Raw genomic sequence first — 21,407 nt, 5'->3', positions numbered from 1 at the left:
CCAATCTCTAGCTGTTAGTCAACTGACTAAATATGATGACTAAATACCATCTATGGATCTACGGCATTTTACAACATTAGTTTTTCTTTACAAATTCAATTTATTAAAAAAAAAAAAAAAAAAAAAAAAAAAAAAAGTTAATGAAGTTTCGTCAAAACCACGTGTTACAGGTGGACGGATATGAACTCTGAACTCTCTCTAGAACTTTCTCTCCTTATAAAATGAGTGAGCTTAAGCTTTGTCTGATACAATCATACAACACAACACAAAAACTCCAAATCCGAATACTTGTTTGTTAAAAAAACCCATTTGAACTTTTAATCTTGATCATCGACAATGGGGATTGTAAATGGAGGAGAAGAAATCATCGAAGAGATATCTTCTTCTTCGTTACCATTATTATCTCTGAATCATGTCTCCTTCATCTGCAAATCTGTACGTCGATCTGTCAAATTCTACGAGGAGGTATTGGGATTTGTGCTTATCAGACGTCCTTCTTCTTTCGACTTCGAAGGCGCTTGGTGCGTATTTTGATTTTATCCCATTTCCTTGCTTATTTTTGCTTCTCTCTGAAACATAAGTATCTGAACTTCAACTTCCACTGGTTTTTTTCTCCAAATTTAGTCAGGATCTGACAGATTTTGGATGAAAATGTTGTATACTAGCTCCAAATGTGCATTTATAGAAATGATAAGCAACTCTCGAGGATGAATGTTTAAATTATTGCAAATCGAATGTTAATTTTCTTCTGATTCAAGTTCATGTAGTTCTTCTACATCCTAGAAGCAACCTCGATCAATTGCAAAAATTCAAAGCATCAGCTGAATTAACACGAATAGCTTTATTGTACCAAGTTATGATGAATTTTCTTCTGATGATCTGGAACAGGTTGTTCAACCATGGAATAGGAATACATTTGCTAGAAATGGACACAACTCCAAGAAAGAAAGGAGTGATAAATCCAAAAGACAACCACATTTCATTTCAATGCTCAGATATGGATCTCATAATCAAGAAACTGGAGAAATTGGGGATCAAATATGTTACAGCATTGGTCAAAGAAGGGGGTGTGGAGGTCAACCAATTGTTCTTCCATGATCCAGATGGTTACATGATCGAGATATGTAATTGTCATGTTCTTCCTGTTCTTCCAATCTCTTCATGCCCTCTTAAAAAGATCCCAAACATCTCACAAATCAACCATGGAGATTCCTACGGTATGATCACAATCACAAGTTCTTTTCAAGTATAATAGCTTACATCTTCTTCTTTACATATAATTTTTACACTAAATCATAAAACAAAAACAAAAAGTTTTCATCTTTTACTTTTTTTTTTGTTAAAAAAAATATTTACTTAACCCACTTATTTATTTATTCAAATGAAATAATTATAAAGGTTGAAGGTTGAAGGTTCAATAATAAATTTTGATCTCATTTTGAAGGTCTAATTATTTTCTATTCTATTATATATTATCAATAAATTAAGTTGATGTGTTAAAAAAATTATAGATATAAAATAAAATGCACACTTTTAAGGTAATGGTAACATCTTTTTTTTGGGGGGTGTTTGTGAAAATGCAGAGAAGATGAGCTCCAAGAATTACTTTTGTGGAGAAGATGAGGCGTTAATGATGGAAAATTTGGTAATTGACATGATGGGTATTTCATTTTGAGTATGATAATTTTGTACTCTTTGATCTCTTTCTTTCAATAATAGAGCAATTTTGTCGTTATTGAAATTTAGTAACAAAAATTGTGGTCTTATGATTACGTATGTGTTTCATAGTAAATAAATAAAAAATTGTGTATTTAATTAGAAAACTATTGATTTTGAGAATCAAACTAAAGCAACGGATTAAAAGAGGGTCTATTTGCAATATAAGAAAAAATGATCAAGGTTTGTTTCCAAAGTAAATACGTATTTAATTATTTATGAAATATATGGTTGTTCAAGTTATATAGAAATAATTGTATGTAGTTAAGATTTATGGATGCCCACACCAAACGTTTTATGCACCACTTTATATTTTTTTACATGATCGAGACGATCACCATTTTATGCACCACAAAATGGTATAAAAGCAATGGACATAAATATTAACATATGACAAAACCCTAATCCCAAAATCATTGTCCAAAAATTATTTACAACAATCTTTTTTAGGCCGGTGTCATTCTATAATACAAGAGAGCAGTGAGAGTTCTTTTTAAAGTGTAGTTAAACAAATTCAGCAAGTGTTAATTTATTATATCTTTGAATGGGTAAAATGATCTAAAAGCTTAAAATACTGATTTTTAATTAAATCTGTCAATCATTGAAGTCCTCTTTGAATGAAATTTCGTTGTCAATGAAGTCTTAATAGGGTGAACATGTTTCGGGTTTTTTATTAAAGTTGAAACCGAATCGAAAATTTCAGCTTTTGACTTTGGAAAAACTAAACCCTCAACTTTTTTCGATTAACATTGTTGCTAAAATTTAATAATAAAAAAATAAGTAACTAAATAAGATATAATGCAGAACTATGTATTGAATGGATCAACAAGATTATCTTTAGATGATGCCCGACTCATGACGATGTCACCATCTTCTACACGATGTTGAACATAATGATACTTCCTCTGAATGTTTCTCAAATTACCAAGACTCTTAGGTTCTTTAGTCAAGGAGACTGCACCTTCGTTATCACTAAAAATCTTCATAGGCTCTTTGATGTTTGGTACAATTCCAAGATCACCGATGGAATTCTTTAACCATGTAGCCTCATTTGTTGCTTCACTGGCTGCAATGTACTTAGACTTGTATATCGAATCTGCCACCGTATTATGTTTGAAACTTTTCCACGTAACAACACTTCCATTAAGCAAGAACACCCGTCCTAATTGTGAGCACGAATTATCTCTATCAGTATGGTAGCTTGCGTCAGTGTAACCTATAACTCTCAATTCTTCTTTTCCACCATATACCAATAACATATCCTTCATTCTTTTCAGATACTTAATGATATTCTTTACGACTGTGTAATGACTATCGCCACGATTTTCTTGATATCGACTCACCATGGCATTACAAGAAAAAGTTGATTTTGCTACGGAAGGAATCTGTTGCAAAATACGAATAGATATGAAATTTACAACGACCCATATTCGCCCCAAAAAACGCATAGCGGGGTGTCTACAATGGAAACTGTAATTACGTTACAAATGTGACAACAGAATGAAATCCCTATCCAATGTATTCTGCCGCACTTTCCATAGACGGATTCCGTTACGAATTTTGTAGTCGTGTGTCCATTGTGAATTCTGTAGTCCTCTTTTTGTAGCTAATGCCATTGCATTGATTTTGTCGAAAATTTTATTGTAGTGGATCCATAGCAACTTCTGTAGGCATATCGTTGTAGCAAATTCCATGGACATGTTTCCATATCCAAATCTGTGGTGATGATTCTATAGCAACTTTTGTGGGCTTGGTTCCATAGTTAAATTCGTGGTCTAGATTCTATAGTAGCTTCCGTAGCGAAGATTTCATAGCAAATTACGTAGCCATGATTCCGTAACAAAGTCCATTGCAATATTTCCATATAACAATCCATAGGCGTATTTCCATAACAAAATCCATGAAAGTATTTTCGTAGCAACGGTCGTAGAAAAATCTCCAACACATTGTTGTAGCAAATTTTGTAGGAATATTTTCGTTGCAAAGATAGATAGCTACAGATGGATATTTAATCTATAAATTAATTCTTAATTATTTTGTACGAATATATAAAAACAAATATAACAAAAAATAAAATAAGATTTATACCATAAAATAAAACAATAAATATTTATACATGGAAATGAAAAGTAACCTAATTAAAAATAAAAACTTTGCGAGAATCAAATCAACACTCTATTATCTACTACTTTTGCAGTTATTTAAAAGCGTTAATAACCGTCATTACTGATAGTAGTTGTCGATCAAGCTACTCACATGTTGTATTGTGTTGTTCATCTTTGGTCTGCATTATTTCCTTCAGTTCTTCATTTTGCTCTTTTTGCTTACTCACAATTTTCCTCAATTCTTCCAATTTATCATTTTTGTCCGGAATATAACATAGTTCCATTGTACCATTAATCATCCGAATCACATTTACAAATGAGCCAACTCCATATGCTCTTCTTTTCTTGTCATGACCACCAACAATATCATAAAATATTTGGTCATTGTTAACTTCTTCACCTACAACTTCCAACTGTTCTTGTGTGTATGCATTGTATGTGTATATTGTGTGGGGTATTGTGAGTAACTTACTAAGTTTTGGTTTATAGTTGTGGATTTAAATGTTTCAGGTACTTCTGAGGATCAGAGCAAACAAATGCGTGATTGTACACACTATCTCGGAGATTTCATGATGTTGAGAGATGTTATGTTACTATACTCTGATTGATTCCGTTTTGTGAAACAATGGTTTTTATGGTGTTTGAGTTTTATAAAAATAGCTTCTATTTCTCTTTTAAAAATTGACAATTTTCACCATGGTTTTTTCGATGTTATATATATATATATATATATATATATATATATATATATATATGTGTGTGTGTGTGTGTGTATGTGTGTGTGTGTGTGCGCGCGCGCATGTCTGTGTAATTTATGTGCATATGCATTTTTTCAAAGGGATATATGGGAAATCTCCAATAAAGTCCTAATATTTTAGGTCAGTTTACGATTTAGTCCCAAATTAAATTTTGTTTACAAAAAACGACAGATTACCGACTAAAACTTCGGAATAACCATTTGTGGCCGGTTTCGTAGATTTAGCTTAATTGATCCAAATTTTGGGGCTTTTTCATTAATTAATCAAAATTTTAGGGATTTTTCATTATTTTTTACCAATAAACCAAAATATTTGGTTACCTTTAAACTAAAATATATTATATGATCTAAGTTAATATGTACCATTCTCCTTCTTCTTCTTGCTATCTTTCTAGGCTCGCCGTGTAAGAGAGCAACATATTGAGAAGACCGCATTCATAACGAGATACATACACTATGAGTTCTTGGTTATGTCATTTAGACTAACCAATGCTCCAACAACATTTATGGATTTGATGAACATGGTTTGTAAACCATTCCTCGATAAATCTGTAATAGTGTTCATAGATGACATTCTGATTTACTCAAAGAACCAACAGGAGCATGACAATCACCTGTGAGAAGTATTAGAAGTTTTGAAGAAGGAGAAGCTATACGCAAAGTTCTCCAAATGTGATTTTTGGATTCGAGAAGTCTAATTCTTGGTTCATATGGTTAACCAGGAAGGAATAGTGGTTGATCCAGCAAAGATTGAAGTTGTGATGAAATGGGAACGACCAAAACCAATGAGATTCAAAGCTTTCTAGGATTAGCTCGATATTACCGAAGGTTTATCCAAAGCTTTTCTTCGATATTTGCTTCATTAACAGCTTTGAACCATAAAGGAGCTACATATACATGGAGCGAGAAACATGAAGAAGCATTCAAGAAATTAAAGATTTCTCTACCTGATGGAGTTGAAGACTTCGCAGTCTATAGCGATGCATCTGGATTTGGGTTAGGTTGTGTTCTGACCCAGAGAGATAAGTGATAGCATATGCATCTCGACAATTAAAAGAGCACAAAAAGAACTACCCCACTCATGATCTGGAGTTGGCAGCGGTAGTATTTGCATTGAAGATATGGAGGCATTATATTTATGGCACAAAGTGAAAACTCTTCACTGATCATAAAAGTCTCCAGTATCTCTTTGATCAAAATGAATTGAATATGAGACAACGACATTGGATAAAATTGCTCAAGGATTATGACTGTGAGATACTTTACCACCCTGGTAAAACAAATGCCGTAGTTGATGCTCTAAGTCGAAAAGTAAACTTGGAAAGAAAAGGGCCAAGAGCGTTAAGAATAGAAGTTGTTTCAACAATTGTGGAAAGCATCAAGAAAGCTCAGGAAGAAGCTTTGGAGAAAAATGACCGAAAGGAAGAACGTTTAGGCAAAACGTTGGTATTCGGTACAAATAGTCAAGGATTAAAGGTATTCCAAGATAGGATTTGGATGTCTAAGATGGGAGGAATAAGAGATCTTCTGATGGAAGAAGCTTACAAGACCATGTACTTGATTCATCCCTGTAACATCCCAAAAATACATGCCAAATTTTTTTTAGATAAGTTATTATAAAACTATAAGTATAAAAACATCTGTAATAACATCTCACGTCAAAACTAAAGTGTCAGTAATCGAAACATATTATCATGAAATAATATCATAGTGTAATCCCAAAGATCTCATGTGCGGAAAACATGGTGTGATGCGCTGCGATTGAGCCGACTCATTTCCTTTGAAAACGAAGTACCTGAAACCAAAACTAAAAACTGTAAGCACGAAGCTTAGTGAGTTCCCTAGAGCATACCATACACACAATCCACATATCACATATCACATATCCTGTTAGTTATAAAAGCTACCTGTATCACATACCTGCTAGCTATAAAAGCTACACACATAACACATAAGCCATGCATACATAAAACCTATAATAATGCCATGGGATACCCCACATGGTCTTTACCGAGGACTGCCATGGGCTACCCCACATGGTCTTACATCCAATGCCATGGGCTCCCCCACATGGTCTTTACCTAGGAATGTCATGGGCTACCCCACCTGGTCTTACATCCAATGTCATGGGCTCCCCCACATGGTCTTTACTTAGGAATGCCATGGGCTACCCCACATGGTCTTATATCCAATGCCACGGGCTCCCCTCGGGTTCTTCCATGCAAAAGCACACAATCACATATCATATCAAAACATATAATGACCAATTACATATAACATAATCACATAATGGGTCGGCCATGGTGCCTTAGACCCATAACTATGGTGAGAAGACTCACCTGACACTGTTGAAGTCCCGCAGACCCAACCCCAGCTGCTGGATGACAGGTTCCCGAACTGTCAACATCAAAATATCACCCAATTAATACTTGGGTTCCACTACATAACCATTAATACCTACTTTGGATAATTACTACATTACCCCAAGCTTGGCTTTATTCTAGCCCAAGCTCCAATCGATAGGCCCAAAAGTCAAACTAGGAATCAAAGCCCAACATATGGCCTAATTTTCCAAATTGGGCCCAAGCCTTTACATGGTCTTATTCAAAGGCCCAACCATTTATTTCGGTCCAGCATTTGACACTCTAATGGCCCAATAACATATAATCATTAAGGCCCAAACTATGGCCCGATTTTCTAAATTGGGCCCAAGCCCTCATATCGGCCTTACCCTAAAGCCCATCTAATTATTCTAGTCCATTAATTGTTCTTGGTTGGCCCATTATTGGCCCAAACACCAAAACCCAATAGAAAGGCCCAACTCAAGGCCCAAGTGAAATTAGGGTTTTCACATTGGGCCCAAGCCATTTATTCCGGTCCAGCATTTGACACTCTAATGGCCCAATAACATATAATCATTAAGGCCCAAACTATGGCCCATCTATGGCCCGATTTTCCAAATTAGGCCTAAGCCCTCATATGGGCCTTACCCTAAAGCCCATCTAGCAGTCATATAACAATTCACAGTCAACAAGCCGATCTAGCAGATCACATAACATATCATCATCCTAACCAGGATACCGACCTAACCGGTCACTAGCATAGCATCATCCTAAATACCAGGATACTGACCTTAACCAGGTCTCTAACATATACCATCTTAGCTACCAGGATGCAAACATATCAAGGTAATAACATAACAAAAAATACCCGGATCACAATCCGATAAAGGGTAGGCCTTGGTGCCTTAGACCCTGTTGATATAGTGAGGATAACTCACCTCGCAACTGCCGACTGAAAGATAAGACCAACATGCTCCGACCACTGATACGATCTCCACCACTAGCCAACACCAACACTGAACACAAACAAAAGCCAACAATTACCAAAATGCCCCTGGAAGTCAACTGGTCAACCCTTGGTCAAAGTCAACCTCCTGACTAACTCTACTCGCTGAGTCAACCCGATGACTCGCCGAGTCCTCATGCTCAGAACTTCCCCAATCCACGACTCGACTCGCCGAGTCACCCTGAGATTTGCCGAGTCCCATGACTTTGAGTCCCCTCGCACTCAACTCACTGAGTCCTCCCTTGACTCACTGATTCATGGCTTCACCAGAAGAAGTTTGGACCTCACGACCAGACTCGTCGATTCCAAGAACAGGCTCGCCGAGTCCAAGGCTATCTTCAACCTACTCACCGAGTTGTTCTTCCAACTCGCCGAGTTCCAGTCCATCTTCAAGCAACTCGTCGAGTACACCTTTGTGACTCGTCGAGTGCCTCTAGATCTTAACCCATATAGAAGACTTCCAAGCCATGCAGTTGATCCAAAACATAGATCTACCCTTCTACAACCCATCCATCACGTAAAGTGGCAAACTTTACATGAATCCAATGAGATCTAGGCATTATACACTCTAGGGCTAGGGTTTGGGACAAGATGACTTCACCAAACACTCAAGAACAGGGACTTAATGCACTCTAGACCTTCTCCATTCCAGATCTGAGGTAGCAACCTCAGATCTAACTTTTAAACTCGAAATACCACAAGCTAAACTTTCCACACATTCCAAAATGATGAATCTAGATGAATAACAACCCAAGAAACGAAGTAATACCTCTAAAGGAAGCCCCAACAGAAGAGAAATTTGAATCTTAGCAAAGCCACTTGCTCCAAGCCTCCTAACTCACCAAGATCTTCTCCAAAATCTCTTTTCCAAGGTTCAAATGCACTCAAATCCCTCACAATCGCGTCTTAGGGTTTTCTGGACTTCAAGAGAGGGTAAAGAGGATGGGGAGAGGGTATAATGTCCTTTATATAGGGCTCATCCTCCGAAATTAGGGTTTTCTCCACTCGGCGCCTACTCGCCGAGTTCAGCCTCCGACTCGCCGAGTTGGCCACTTAACACGCGACCAGAGTCGCGACCCTACTCGCCGAGTTCCCCTTTCGTACTTACACTTTGAACCCTGAATTTGCACTCCTGAACTTGGGATGTTACAATTCTCCCCCACTTAAATTAGGCTTCGTCCTCGAAGCCCGCGGCAACTCAACTCCAGAACTACTCCCGCAATACACCACATGGCATTAACCAGACCAGGTTCCTCAAGGCACAACCACCGAAACCCAAAACCCAATTTTTCCTCTCGCGGTGTTCTGACCACCGCTTCAAGCCGGCCACCGGCCTCATCCACACTTATTACTGAGTATCACTCCATGATACATCACTCGCTCCAAATCACGACAATCACTCGACCCATACGAGCTAGAAATAAACATGAACCACCGAAATCCCGATCTGAGTTCAACTCTATCCACTCTAGGTTGACAGAAGGACTCATCCTTCAGTCTTAGAGCAACTCCCATGAGTTCTCCACAATCTCATACCCTTGTCGGACTGGTTCTAACATCCTCGGGTTGGGAAAACCCGATGCACTGACGACACCTCCAAACATCCCCCAGGATGGATTACCACTACATACACAAATCCTTGATCAAAATCAAGCTGGGAATCCAAGACTCCATCCCTACATACCTTCCGAGCCTCTTGGCTCTACACCCTTGGAATTTCTTTCGTGACCTCGGCGGGCATCCAAACCGGATGTGATTCCATACTATTGCCGCAAACCGCTGCTCAATGACCAAAATTGGAACACTCCAATCACAAATCTGCACTACTGCTTTCACTTCCGTGAACTTACACTCCCTCTCGGAGCTACATTCTTTTCCCTTTCCTTACCAAGGAAAACCACTTGGCTGCCTTGACACTACCACAAGTGCCACGGTGCTCACCCAATACTACACCATTTCCTTATAGCTTAACCGCTATCCCATGCACCACACATACTCTGAATCCGATCGTAGGGACTCTCGAGTCCATGCACTACCTCCACTACCTATGATAAATATTCGGGGCAAGACCTTCTGATGCTATCACATCGCGACATACTCATTCCATATCCTCAACAGATCTATCAACACATGCAGAGTCTTCAGCATGACTGGACCGCCTTACCAGGCCTTCAGCCAATCTAGACCACTCTCAGAACCTTCAGCAGATTTGGACCGCCCTCCAGGGCCTTCAGTCTAGCTGGACCGTTCTTTGAGCCTTCGGCCTGACTGGTACGCCTACCAGCCTTTAGTCTATCCGGTCCGCTCAACTAGCATTCATCATTCCGAGTCATCCCTCCGGGAAACTCTCCCATGCATACTGTTCTAGCCCTCTAGGGGTTCCGAACTCTATCTCCATCCTACATACTCAAACCTGGCCTGATCCTAGGCCCTCCACAATCAATTACTCTTGGTCTGAATCCCGACTTGCATGCCTGCCACTTACTCATACCAGCCTACGCTCTTGGCTGACAGAAACACTGCTGAATCCCAAGCAGCTAAACAACCTCTCATGCTCATCGATCTTCCGGAGAATTTTCCAATTCTCCTCCACGTAGAGCACTGACTATCAACCACTGGTCTCCATCACCGACCTCCCTTATCAACCTTACACAACACAATCCCTCACATGCGAACTGGTTCCCACTAGAACGAGCAACCTTCACAAAATCACATATCAGAACGGATCATCTCTCCTTGAAAGAAACCCGACCTTCAGCTAACCATTCCTCAGACTGCAGATGTTGCCCGACATTCAAATCAAACGCCAGATTCCCACTAAAACCCTCATGAATGATAACCAACGAAATTCCCAACACTAAACCCATAACCATACCATAACCCTCAAAGAACAACGAATACAATACCGAAAACCACACAACGAGACTAGAAGATAAACAATACTCCAAAATAATCACAAGATAACAAGATATCAAGAAAGAAACATACCCGCAGCTGCATCCGGCACTGCCCTGACCTCCTCCGCTGTAAGCTGAAAAGCATGACCCTGAGCCCTTGGGGGCTCCGCTCCACCCTGACCTCCACCCGTGATCCTCAATGTGGCCGGTGCTAGAGCCTGCACCGGTCCTGCAGTAAGCTGTGGACAGTTGACCCTCAGATGTCCAACCTGATGGCAATGATAACAAATCCTCAAATCCCGAACCGGGGCTGACTGCCGACAATCCCTCGCATAGTGCCCCTCCTTTCCGCACTTGCGGCATGCACCTACGGACCTACAAACTCTGGTGTGACCCTTCCCACACTTCCCACACGTCTGGCTGCTCTGATCTCCCACCCTAGAATCAACGGTCTTGGACCGTTTCGGCGCCGGCTGTGACTGCACCGGAGCCTGCCTCAGCTCTCGCAACTGCAACTCAATCTCCAACTCACGCCGCCTGGCGGCCTCCTGCAACTCCAACAAGGTCTCACATCTCTGCGTAGCCACAAACTGTCTGATATCCCTCTTGAGCATACTCAGATATCGGGACATCTGAGCCTGCTCCGAAGCAAACTCAGGGCAAAACATCGCCATCTCAGTGAACATCCTGGTGATCTCCGTTACTGACTCCGAATCCTGCTTCAGTTCCAGGAACTCCTGAGCTAATCTCTCCCTTTCAACCCACAGAACATAACGAGTGCTGAACATCTCCCGGAATTGATCCCATGAAACCGCAGCTCTCTGCGCATCCGAATATGACCCCGTGGTCAATCTCCACCAATCCTTCGCCCCGAGCCTCAACAGGTTCAGAGCACACCTTACCCTCTGATCAGCAGGGCATGAACACGTGAAGAAACACCCCTCCACGTCCGACAACCATCTCATAGCAACAATCGGGTCATGAACTCCATCAAAGGTAGGAGGCTTCGTATTATCGAAGTCCCGATACTGAAAACCTCGACCGGCTCCTCCCCCTGCCGCTGCTACAGCTGTTGTAACCGCCGCAGCAGCCGTCTCTGTGAGAGCTGCATAACGCTCATCAAAATACTCAATTATGGCGGTCTTGATTGACCCAAACAGTTCCGGCAACTCGGCCCAGAACAACGCAGCAACCTCATCATGTAGGATCTCACGAATCCTAGCGTCCAACTCGCCTGTGCTCAGCTGACCAATAACCTCGGGCGGTACTGATCTACCCTGACCGTCCTCTCCGGCTCCTGATCCTGACCCGGATCCGCTCCCAGCATGCCTCGTAACCACCATACTGAAAAAAAATCGTAATATCTCAGATACTTCCCACAAACCCGGGAACCAACTCCCAACTCAACCCTAGAGGTCATGGTTTCCCTGATACGCGTATGGGTCTTATGCTTTCAGTAGTACGGGCCCATACTACCTTCCACACCTACCCATATTTGTATTAAGTACTACCACAACACCCTAGTGAAAAACATACATAACAAGCGCTCAATCCTAACTCCTAGAGGAACATCGGAAATCTCCCACAGAGGAACCCTAGGCTAGCAGGCATCATAAATCAGGCAACATTATCATGAAATCCTGAAGATCTCTAGCCTAATACTAGCATGCTGTTCTATCAAAGCTCAAAACAAATATCATGTATGGTACTTTGGGGTTACTTACTGGCTTTGGCTGATTGTACCTCCGCGTCCTCCTTTACTCATTTTGAAAACCATTTTAAATTCTCTTTTAAAAACTCTCCCTGATTTGAGACTGGATTCACACGAATGTTCCTCCAATTCACTCAAACCAAGGCTCTGATAACAACTTGTAACGACCATAAAATTTTAACCAATTTTAACTTTAAAAAACAACCCATTTTCATAATGTTATTACAAAAAGGTTTTCAATACAATTATTATCAGAGTCTTCCCAGAACCACATCATAAGACATAATCATGAGGAGCGGTACGATCACGCCTTTGCCTTGCCACAGTCTCCTGAAGAACCTGAAAACATTAAACCACAACTGTAAGCCCGAAAGCTTAGTGAGATACCCCCAAAATGCCAACCACATATATCATACACGTACACATGCCATATCATATCAGAACACAGAACAACCATGCACTTCGGGTCTACTATGTAACTGGTCCACCGCACCGGCCAACAGTCCACCTGGTCCACCCTTCGAGTCAAGCCATATACATCGAGTCTGCAGTGTGATTGGTCTGCCCGCACCGGGCCTTCAATCCACCTGGTCCACTCTCTGAGTCTACAGTATGACTGGTCCGCCCGCACTGGGCCTTCAGTCGGCCTGGTCCACTCTCCGAGCCTCAGCACGTATGTTTCGCCCTCTTGGGGCCTACATCCTATCCAGACCGCTCGCTGGGCCTTCGGGATAACCGGTCCGCCCTGGGTATGTTGGCCTACAGCACAAAGCAGGACCCGCCTCAACCCAACCCCAGTCCAACAACCATGTGCACATAAACATACAGTCATATAACAATTCACAGTTAACAAGCCGATCTAGCAGATCACATAACATATCATCATCCTAACCAGGAAACCGACCTAACCGGTCGCATAGCATCATCCTAAATACCAGGATACCGACCTTAACCAGGTCTCTAACATATACCATCTTAGCTACCAGGATGCAAGCATATCAAAGTAATAACATAACAACAAATACCCGGATCTCAATCCGATAAAGGGCCGGCCTTGGTGCCTTTGACCCTGTTGATATAGTGAGGATAACTCACCTCGCAACTGCCGACTGAAAGATAAGACCAAGATGCTACGACCACTGATACGATCTCCACCACTAGCCAACACCAACACTGAACTCAAACAAAAGCCAAAAATTACCAAAATGCCCCTGGAAGTCAACTTGTCAACCCTTGGTCAAAGTCAACCTCCTGACTAACTCTACTCGCCGGGTCAACCCGATGACACGCCGATTCCTCATGCTTAGAACTTCCCCAATCCACGACTCGACTCGCCGAGTCACCCCGAGACTCGTCGAGTCCCATGACTCTGAGTCCCCTCGCACTCAACTCACCGAGTCCTCCCTTGACTCACTGATTCATGGCTCCACCAGAAGAAGTTTGGACCTCACGACCAGACTCTCTGAGTCCAAGAACAGACTCGCCGAGTCCAAGGCTATCTTCAACCTACTCGCCGAGTTGTTCTTCCAACTCGCCGAGTTCCAGTCCATCTTCAAGCAACTCGTCGAGTACACCTTTGTGACTCGTCGAGTGCCTCTAGATCTTAACCCATACAGAAGCCTTCCAGGCCATGCAGTTGATCCAAAACATAGATCTACCCTTCTACAACCCATCCATCACGTAAAGTGGCAAACTTTACGTGAATCCAGTGAGATCTAGGCATTATACACTCTAGGGCTAGGGTTTGGGACAAGATGACTTCACCAAACACTCAAGAACAGGGACTTAATGCACTCTAGACCTTTTCCATTCCAGATCTGAGGTAGCAACCTCAGATCTAACTTTCAAACTTGAAATACCACAAGCTAAACTTTCCACACATTCCAAAATGATGAATCTAGATGAATAACAACCCAAGAAACGAAGTAATACCTCAAAAGGAAGCCCCAACATAAGAGAAATCCGAATCTTAGCAAAGCCCCTTGCTCCAAGCCTCCTAACTCTCCAAGATCTTCTCCAAGGTTCAAATGCACTCAAATCCCTCACAAACGCGTCTTAGGGTTTTCTGGAATTCAAGAGAGGGTAAAGAGGCTGGGGAGAGGGTACAATGTCCTTTATATAGGGCTCATCCTCCGAAATTAGGGTTTTCTCCACTCAGCGCCTACTCGCCGAGTCCAGCCTCCGACTCGCCGACTTGGCCACTTTGATGGGTTTTGGCTATAAGAACATCCTATGTGCTCATACAAACCCTAATGCTTGGATCTAGGTTTCTCTATTGTACATGCAATTTATCCAAGACTATAAACCCTAGATCTAACATATGATAATCAATACAACATATAATTAGGGTTTAGATCATACCTTGATTGTTATGTAGCAATAACAATATCAAATCCTATTTGTAATGACTTTAGAAAGCTTAGAGTCACAAATGTCACTCCTCTAATGGTTCACAAACACCAAGAGCAAGAGGATGAAGAAGAGAAGAGAAGGAGGCTCTCTAAAACATGTGGAAACCCTAGATCATTTGTTCTCCACGTTTTTAGAGCATAAGGGTTCTATATATAGTGAGGCTATTAGGGTTATCTAACAAGGAAACCCTAATTTGGATGCTTAAGCCCTAAGCAACCCATGGACTCCTTTCCTTAAAGACCTTGGACGATTTCTAATGGGTTTCCCCATAGAATTCGTCCAACCTTATAATATAAGGCAATCCATAGCCCAATTGCAATTATCTTATAATTACAATTCCAGTCCCTTAAGTTTAATTAATCTCTTTTAGGCACAAACTTAATTCTTATTAATTCTTGACTAATATTAATTAAACAATATGATTTCTCCTTTAATATATTATTCCCATAATATATTAATAAATCATATTTAATCATTTCTCTCCATAATTCATCCTATCAAGTTGCTTTGGTGAAGGCAACCCAAAAGGACCATGCACCATTGGGTCAAGTACATACCAAAATAGTTATGGACTTAGACACTAATCCAACAGTCTCCCACTTGGATAAGTCTAATAACTATTCTGCGTATGACTTCAGATCATGATATGCAATCGTAACTTTCCAAAACCGCTGTCAACTCTGATCCTATTAGATACGCGTGTCCTTTAGATAAGGGATCATATATTCCTCCATTCTAGATATCGTAAGACATGATTTCTAATCATTCTCTCTGTACTATTTCTCGACTTCCGATTTATGACGACTGAGTAATTGAACAAATTAAGTTAGCCCTAGCCCGGCCGAGCATTTACGTTTGTCATCACTAAATCATCGAGGGGCCCAAAGATATCGCTTTTATCCTACTTTGGATAAAAGGAACGGATAAACTTTGATTCAATGCTCGCTTACACTTACTCACTGAATCACACACAACAATATGTTTTATAACACCAAGTTACTGGTGCGTTTACATATTATCAATGTGCAACCGATTCGCAAGATACAACTCACACATCTCGGTTTCAAGAATATAAGATGTTATCGTCTCACCAATCACTCGTGATATAATTCATGGAGTGATCCAAGTGAGCGTGGGTTTAATCCAATGCTCAAATCATATTCATAAGCACTCATGAACTTTGCAGCAAACATTTGATTATGTCTAATACTCTTTAGACAATCCACACACCAATTCACGACAGTCTTTATTCATACCTACTACCAACACATGAATGATTGTGGCCCGTTCGAATAATATGACTGTTCTTAACCAATTAAATTATTCAGGAAGTCAAAACATGTGAAGTGAAACACAAGGATATTACTAATCCCATATGGCCTCAAACCTTTGAGTATAAATAAAACACCTTTTATTTATCACCATATCGATTACTCATTATTTGTTGTTTCGTGTAATCAACTTCTTACTTGAATTATTACAACACTTGTCCCATACTCTTAGCATGCACACAATGTTTACCTATGTTTCTTACTTTGTGAAATGGATCAAATGAACACATTTCCAATCATACTCATTTCACAACTCCCAATTCTTTTCACAAGTGAAAGAATATCAAATTCTTGCCACTTATGGAATATGCTAGATTCTAACATTTTATGCAATGATCCTTTTGTAATGTCATAGCACAAAAGTCACAATGACTATTGCCAATGATATTACAAAGTCCTCTATCAGAGATTGTTACAAGACAATTCCTTAGATATGATGTCTCTCACTCAAAGTACATTCCTTTGAACATCCTTTTGCATAAAAGTTTCTAATCTAGACATAGATTTTCAATATTCAATTCCCAATATGGACACGTTTCCATATTTTCCATATGACAACTCATTCTTAATAGAATCTTATCTATTTATAATAATGTCGATATGTTCCATCCAATACTATACTTCCAACTACTCACAAGCGACCAATCATCGGCGAACCTTGGATTGTCCTTTGATAGTTGTTTAATTATCTTAGTCAAAACCGATTCTTGTCCTTTTCCCTCTAAATGCGCTATATATTTGGAAAATTTTAGAATGTTCAAATATTATAGCATTTGCAATCGATCCTAAACCCGAAGCATATGGGACACGATGCATAATGTCTTACATAAAGATTTGATACTTTATCAATCTTCTGCCATAATATTTTATGTGATATGTTCTCAAAATTCAAACTATGAAGAGGAATGCCGTAATCATAATCGAAATTTGAGAACACACTATGTTTCGTTGAATAAATTATTAACATTCCACAACCTAAGCCTTTAGATTTGAAATGAAGCATAATATTCTCTCCCTTAATTATAACAAAACAACTATTCAACTCTTGCAACTTTGCAAAGTATAACTATTGTTTTCTATAATTAATATTGCTAACTTGCAATACTTTCCATAATAATCATACAATCATAACATTTATGCTCCCACTATCATGATGATTATTATAAACATAACACTTATGCTCCCACTAGCTTTGACATGTATTCAGAAACAGCTTAACTTTCAGAAAAACAATACCAATTGAATCTCTTAAGTCCATGTTTCTAATACCTAATGCTTTGATAATCTTTTATCAAGGCTTCTTAAACTTATACACCTTTGCCTTAGATACTTCATATGTGTGTCTAAACAATTCAAACTAATTGTCAAATCTCACAATTCGAATCATGGAAAGGGATACCGTAACCATAATCGAATTCAAGAATACAATTTTCACAATCACTATCCTTTTTAAAATCTCTCTTAGTGATAGCATTTCCTCACAGTCACTTTCATGAAGGAGGGAATCTTATGACACTTAGATTTTAATGGTGTATGTGTTCCTATCCATGTGAATTTGTCAAAACCAAAGTTTACGACAAATTCAAACTCATATGGACTGAACTTTCTTAATCCTGATTTCTTGCCTTATGGTAGCATAACTACCCATCATGTCTTCCAAGTAGTTAAGCAGCTCACCCTTTCCTATCAATGTACTTTTCATTGATCAAGGTCCTTGCCTTTTATGCATTCAAATGAGAACTCATTGGGCTCACATGCATAATTAACTCAATTGGAATGTCACAGAAACAAAATATAGTGTCAACACGATAGGTTGTAAACCTCAACTCGTGTGCTAGTGATGATCAATAAGGTATATTTTGATTTGTTCTTGAAACCTTTCAAGACCATTAAGACTCCCACTGACTCCTCGACATATAAGATTCTCTTGTCAATAAACATTTCTTGACAAACAAATATTCAAGAGTTAGTGCAGTTTTTATCAAAACACTTCATAAATAGGTCCTAGTTGGTCTTTGTCTTATCCAAGACATCATAACTTTCCTCATTTGATGAATGTTATAAACCTTCTTAATACTTATCACTCAATGTCACAATCTTAACTCTAAGACTTGTTTTGGAACGAAGTATGACTGACTTCTTGATTTAACCATTTCTTCAATTCTTGATTCCTCTTCTTAGACAAACAATTGTACTAAGACTCACTTAGAGGATCTATTGAGATATGGTTCTTAATCATTAAGACCTATCAAAAAGCATAAAAGGTACTCTCCCTTCTTCTTAGAGTGGAGAAACTTTTATCTTTCTGCCTACTTGATTCTTCTTATTCGTTCTGCTATTGATTTAAACTATTTCAATCAATTCAGAATTACACTTAATCTTATAAGTATAATCATATTTACTAAACCTTTAGCAAATCATGACGAATATCTTTGTTACTCTTATGGTGGACTTTGATCAATACACAACTTTGTGTACTCGATCTCCTAGTCCTTCACTTGACACTTTGTCAATGGATTAGTCTAATTTCCAAATATGAAATTTCTCATTCATCGTGCAACCAAGTTGCATGATTCCAAGTTTCTGTCTAATTGAAATTTGGGTGATGAGAAACTCTCCCTATTTCGTAAATTCTCGACATTTCCACAAATAATATAATCAAGAATCAAATCCATTATTGCTAATAATAGAAACATTCAAACATCAACTTTTCATATACGCCATTGCAAGGATAAATAAATAATATAAAAATCAAAATTTATTTTATTGCGGAAAAATTTGCCCTTACAATGCAATTCATTGAAAAACTATGCTAATACATATTTCTTAGCAATCTAATTCTAACTCTAAGTAGCAGCTCGAGAATCTAATCTTCAAGTAACCCGATCGAAATCCATTCATTCACGGTTAGATTCTGCTCACTTCTTCCCTTAAGCTTCCTCTCCTTTCTTTGATCCTACAAAACATCAATCTTATTATGTATTAGGAATCTAGAATAGAAGCTTAAAAGAGTTAGTCAATGGATTTTACCTAAAGCAGAGCCATACGTTTTGACTCTCCCATCTCTTAGATCTCTTAGGTAAATAGGACAGCTTCGTCTCCAATGCCCCTTCTCTTGGCAATAAAAGCAAATTGGCTCTTTTGGAACGGGACATGGAACTACTTCAGACATTGCCTTTCTCTTATGATCAAACTTTTCGATCATATCATGTCTTTCGTTGCCATTTTCTATATCCACAAAGGTCTTGAAGGCAGATTCACCAATCAACTTTGCTTTTCTATTGCGCCAAACCATTGCTGATTCAGCAGCAATAAGCATATAGGTGAGATCTATAAGGGTCACGTCGCAGTTCATCATATAGTACTCTCTTACGAACTCACTATACGAGTTAGGAAGTGACTGAAGAACCTAATCAACAACCATCTCCTCACAGACAACGGATCCCAACATTCTTAACCTATCAATGTGTGACTTCATCCCTAGGACGTGTGCACACACCGACTTTCCTTCTTTATGTTTATTTGCCAAAAGGGCTTGAGTGATCTTGAACTTTTCAAGCCTTCGAACTTGTGGGTAAGGGAGAATAATTGGAGGAGGAGGAGGTAGTGAAGCATGATCTATTGTTCCTCGATCGAATCGTGGAGTATCATCTTCATGTGGAATGCTTGTTCCACGGGATTTGGGAAGACCATAGTTGTCGCACTTTGACATCTACAAAACGGGAGAAACAAATTCAAGTTAGTTGATTGATTGAGTCCTTATTAAATCACCCAAATGAGATACTAAGGCTAGGACCCAACACAATACGCTACAACCTAGAAAAGGGATGTCGTAATCTAGTTGCAGAATATTTGAAGGTAAGTGAATGACGATTCACTAATTTCCACCATGAAAAACGAAAAAGAAATTTAAGTTTTAAATCTATGAAAACTCCTAGATCCTTTGAGATTCATTGAACATTTCAATGGCATGTTTAAATCTCGATATGCCCCTCTAGTTTGTGACTGGGATGCCGAGGATCACAAAGCGGGTGTGAATAACCATGCAAACTTACATGGTGCCCTCACATGTTACATTCACCTATTCGATGTGCCGGTAAACCACACACGCTCCACCGAACTATGACAAACATTGAGTCACCCTTTGCTACGTTTTCTTAGAACCATTTAGTGTGCCGGTTAACCACACACGCTCCACTAACGTCTTCGCAAGGGCACAAAGTTTAATTTCATGGAATTGCATCAATTCACTTTTGCCTAAGTAACTAAGATTGGAAATTTGTAAAACATTTAGTTACTTTTGTACTTCATTATACTTATAATGGAAGGTTTTGTCCTATCCTACCCGTTCGGCTAACGACCCTCCACTAGTCAAGAGTGCGGTGGGTGAGAGTGGATACCCATTCAATCGCCATTTTATAGGCAATTTCCTTAAACACTGCTTATAGACCAGCTTCGTGAATGAGGCCTACTAATGGTAAGACTGTCTTTTACTCATACATATATATAATGTTAGACTTTTAATGTTATATAGAGTATAGGGTGTATTTTACACTTTTAAAATACTAGGTGGTCAAATTTAACGATTATACTTTTAATTCAATTAAATGTAAACCAAAACTTTTATGGATTTATTAAACCTCTTTTAATTATACACCTTAATTAATTAATAAAACCATAAGGGTGTGATTTGAACTTTTCAAAACAATACTAGGGTTTTAGAATTTAACATTCCTAGATTAAACTTTTAATCAACTTTTAAATTCCAAAACTTGAGGGCAAGTTTTGAAACATTTCAAAACATTTAGGTTTAGAATTTAAATATACATCAAAATTAAACTTTTAATCAAAATTTAAATTCCAAAACTTGAGGGCAAGTTTTGAAACCTTTTCAAAACATTAGGGTTTCACCTATTTAAATTTCAAAACTAAACTTTTGAGTTCAAATTTAAACTATAAACCTAAAAGGGAAAATTGAAACTTTTTCATAACACAAGGATCAAATAACAAATAATATAAATTAAACAATTAATTTCATCATTATCTATATTTGACCTAATTTCAATTTCTTGCAAAATAATTTACCCAATTAATACAAATAATCCAATCTTTATCATATAAGGAAGTTAT

General features: G+C 39.0%; 1 protein-coding gene across 1 annotated transcript; it reads left to right on the top strand.

Moving 5' to 3' along the window:
* Positions 1–205: 205 nt before the first annotated feature.
* On the top strand, positions 206–1,735 carry LOC145063432 (glyoxylase I 4-like). The gene is made up of 3 exons (XM_079011039.1): positions 206–521; positions 889–1,217; positions 1,584–1,735. Exons 1-3 carry the CDS (start codon positions 337–339, stop codon positions 1,673–1,675), a joined length of 606 nt encoding a protein of 201 aa, XP_078867165.1. The 5' UTR covers positions 206–336; the 3' UTR covers positions 1,676–1,735.
* Positions 1,736–21,407: the final 19,672 nt, after the last annotated feature.

Source organism: Lactuca serriola, chromosome 7 (genome assembly GCF_051521515.1).
Source record: "Lactuca serriola cultivar US96UC23 chromosome 7, Lser_US96UC23_V15, whole genome shotgun sequence".
NCBI classification, from domain to species: Eukaryota; Viridiplantae; Streptophyta; class Magnoliopsida; order Asterales; family Asteraceae; genus Lactuca; species Lactuca serriola.
This window is presented reverse-complemented; position numbering and strand designations above follow the sequence as displayed.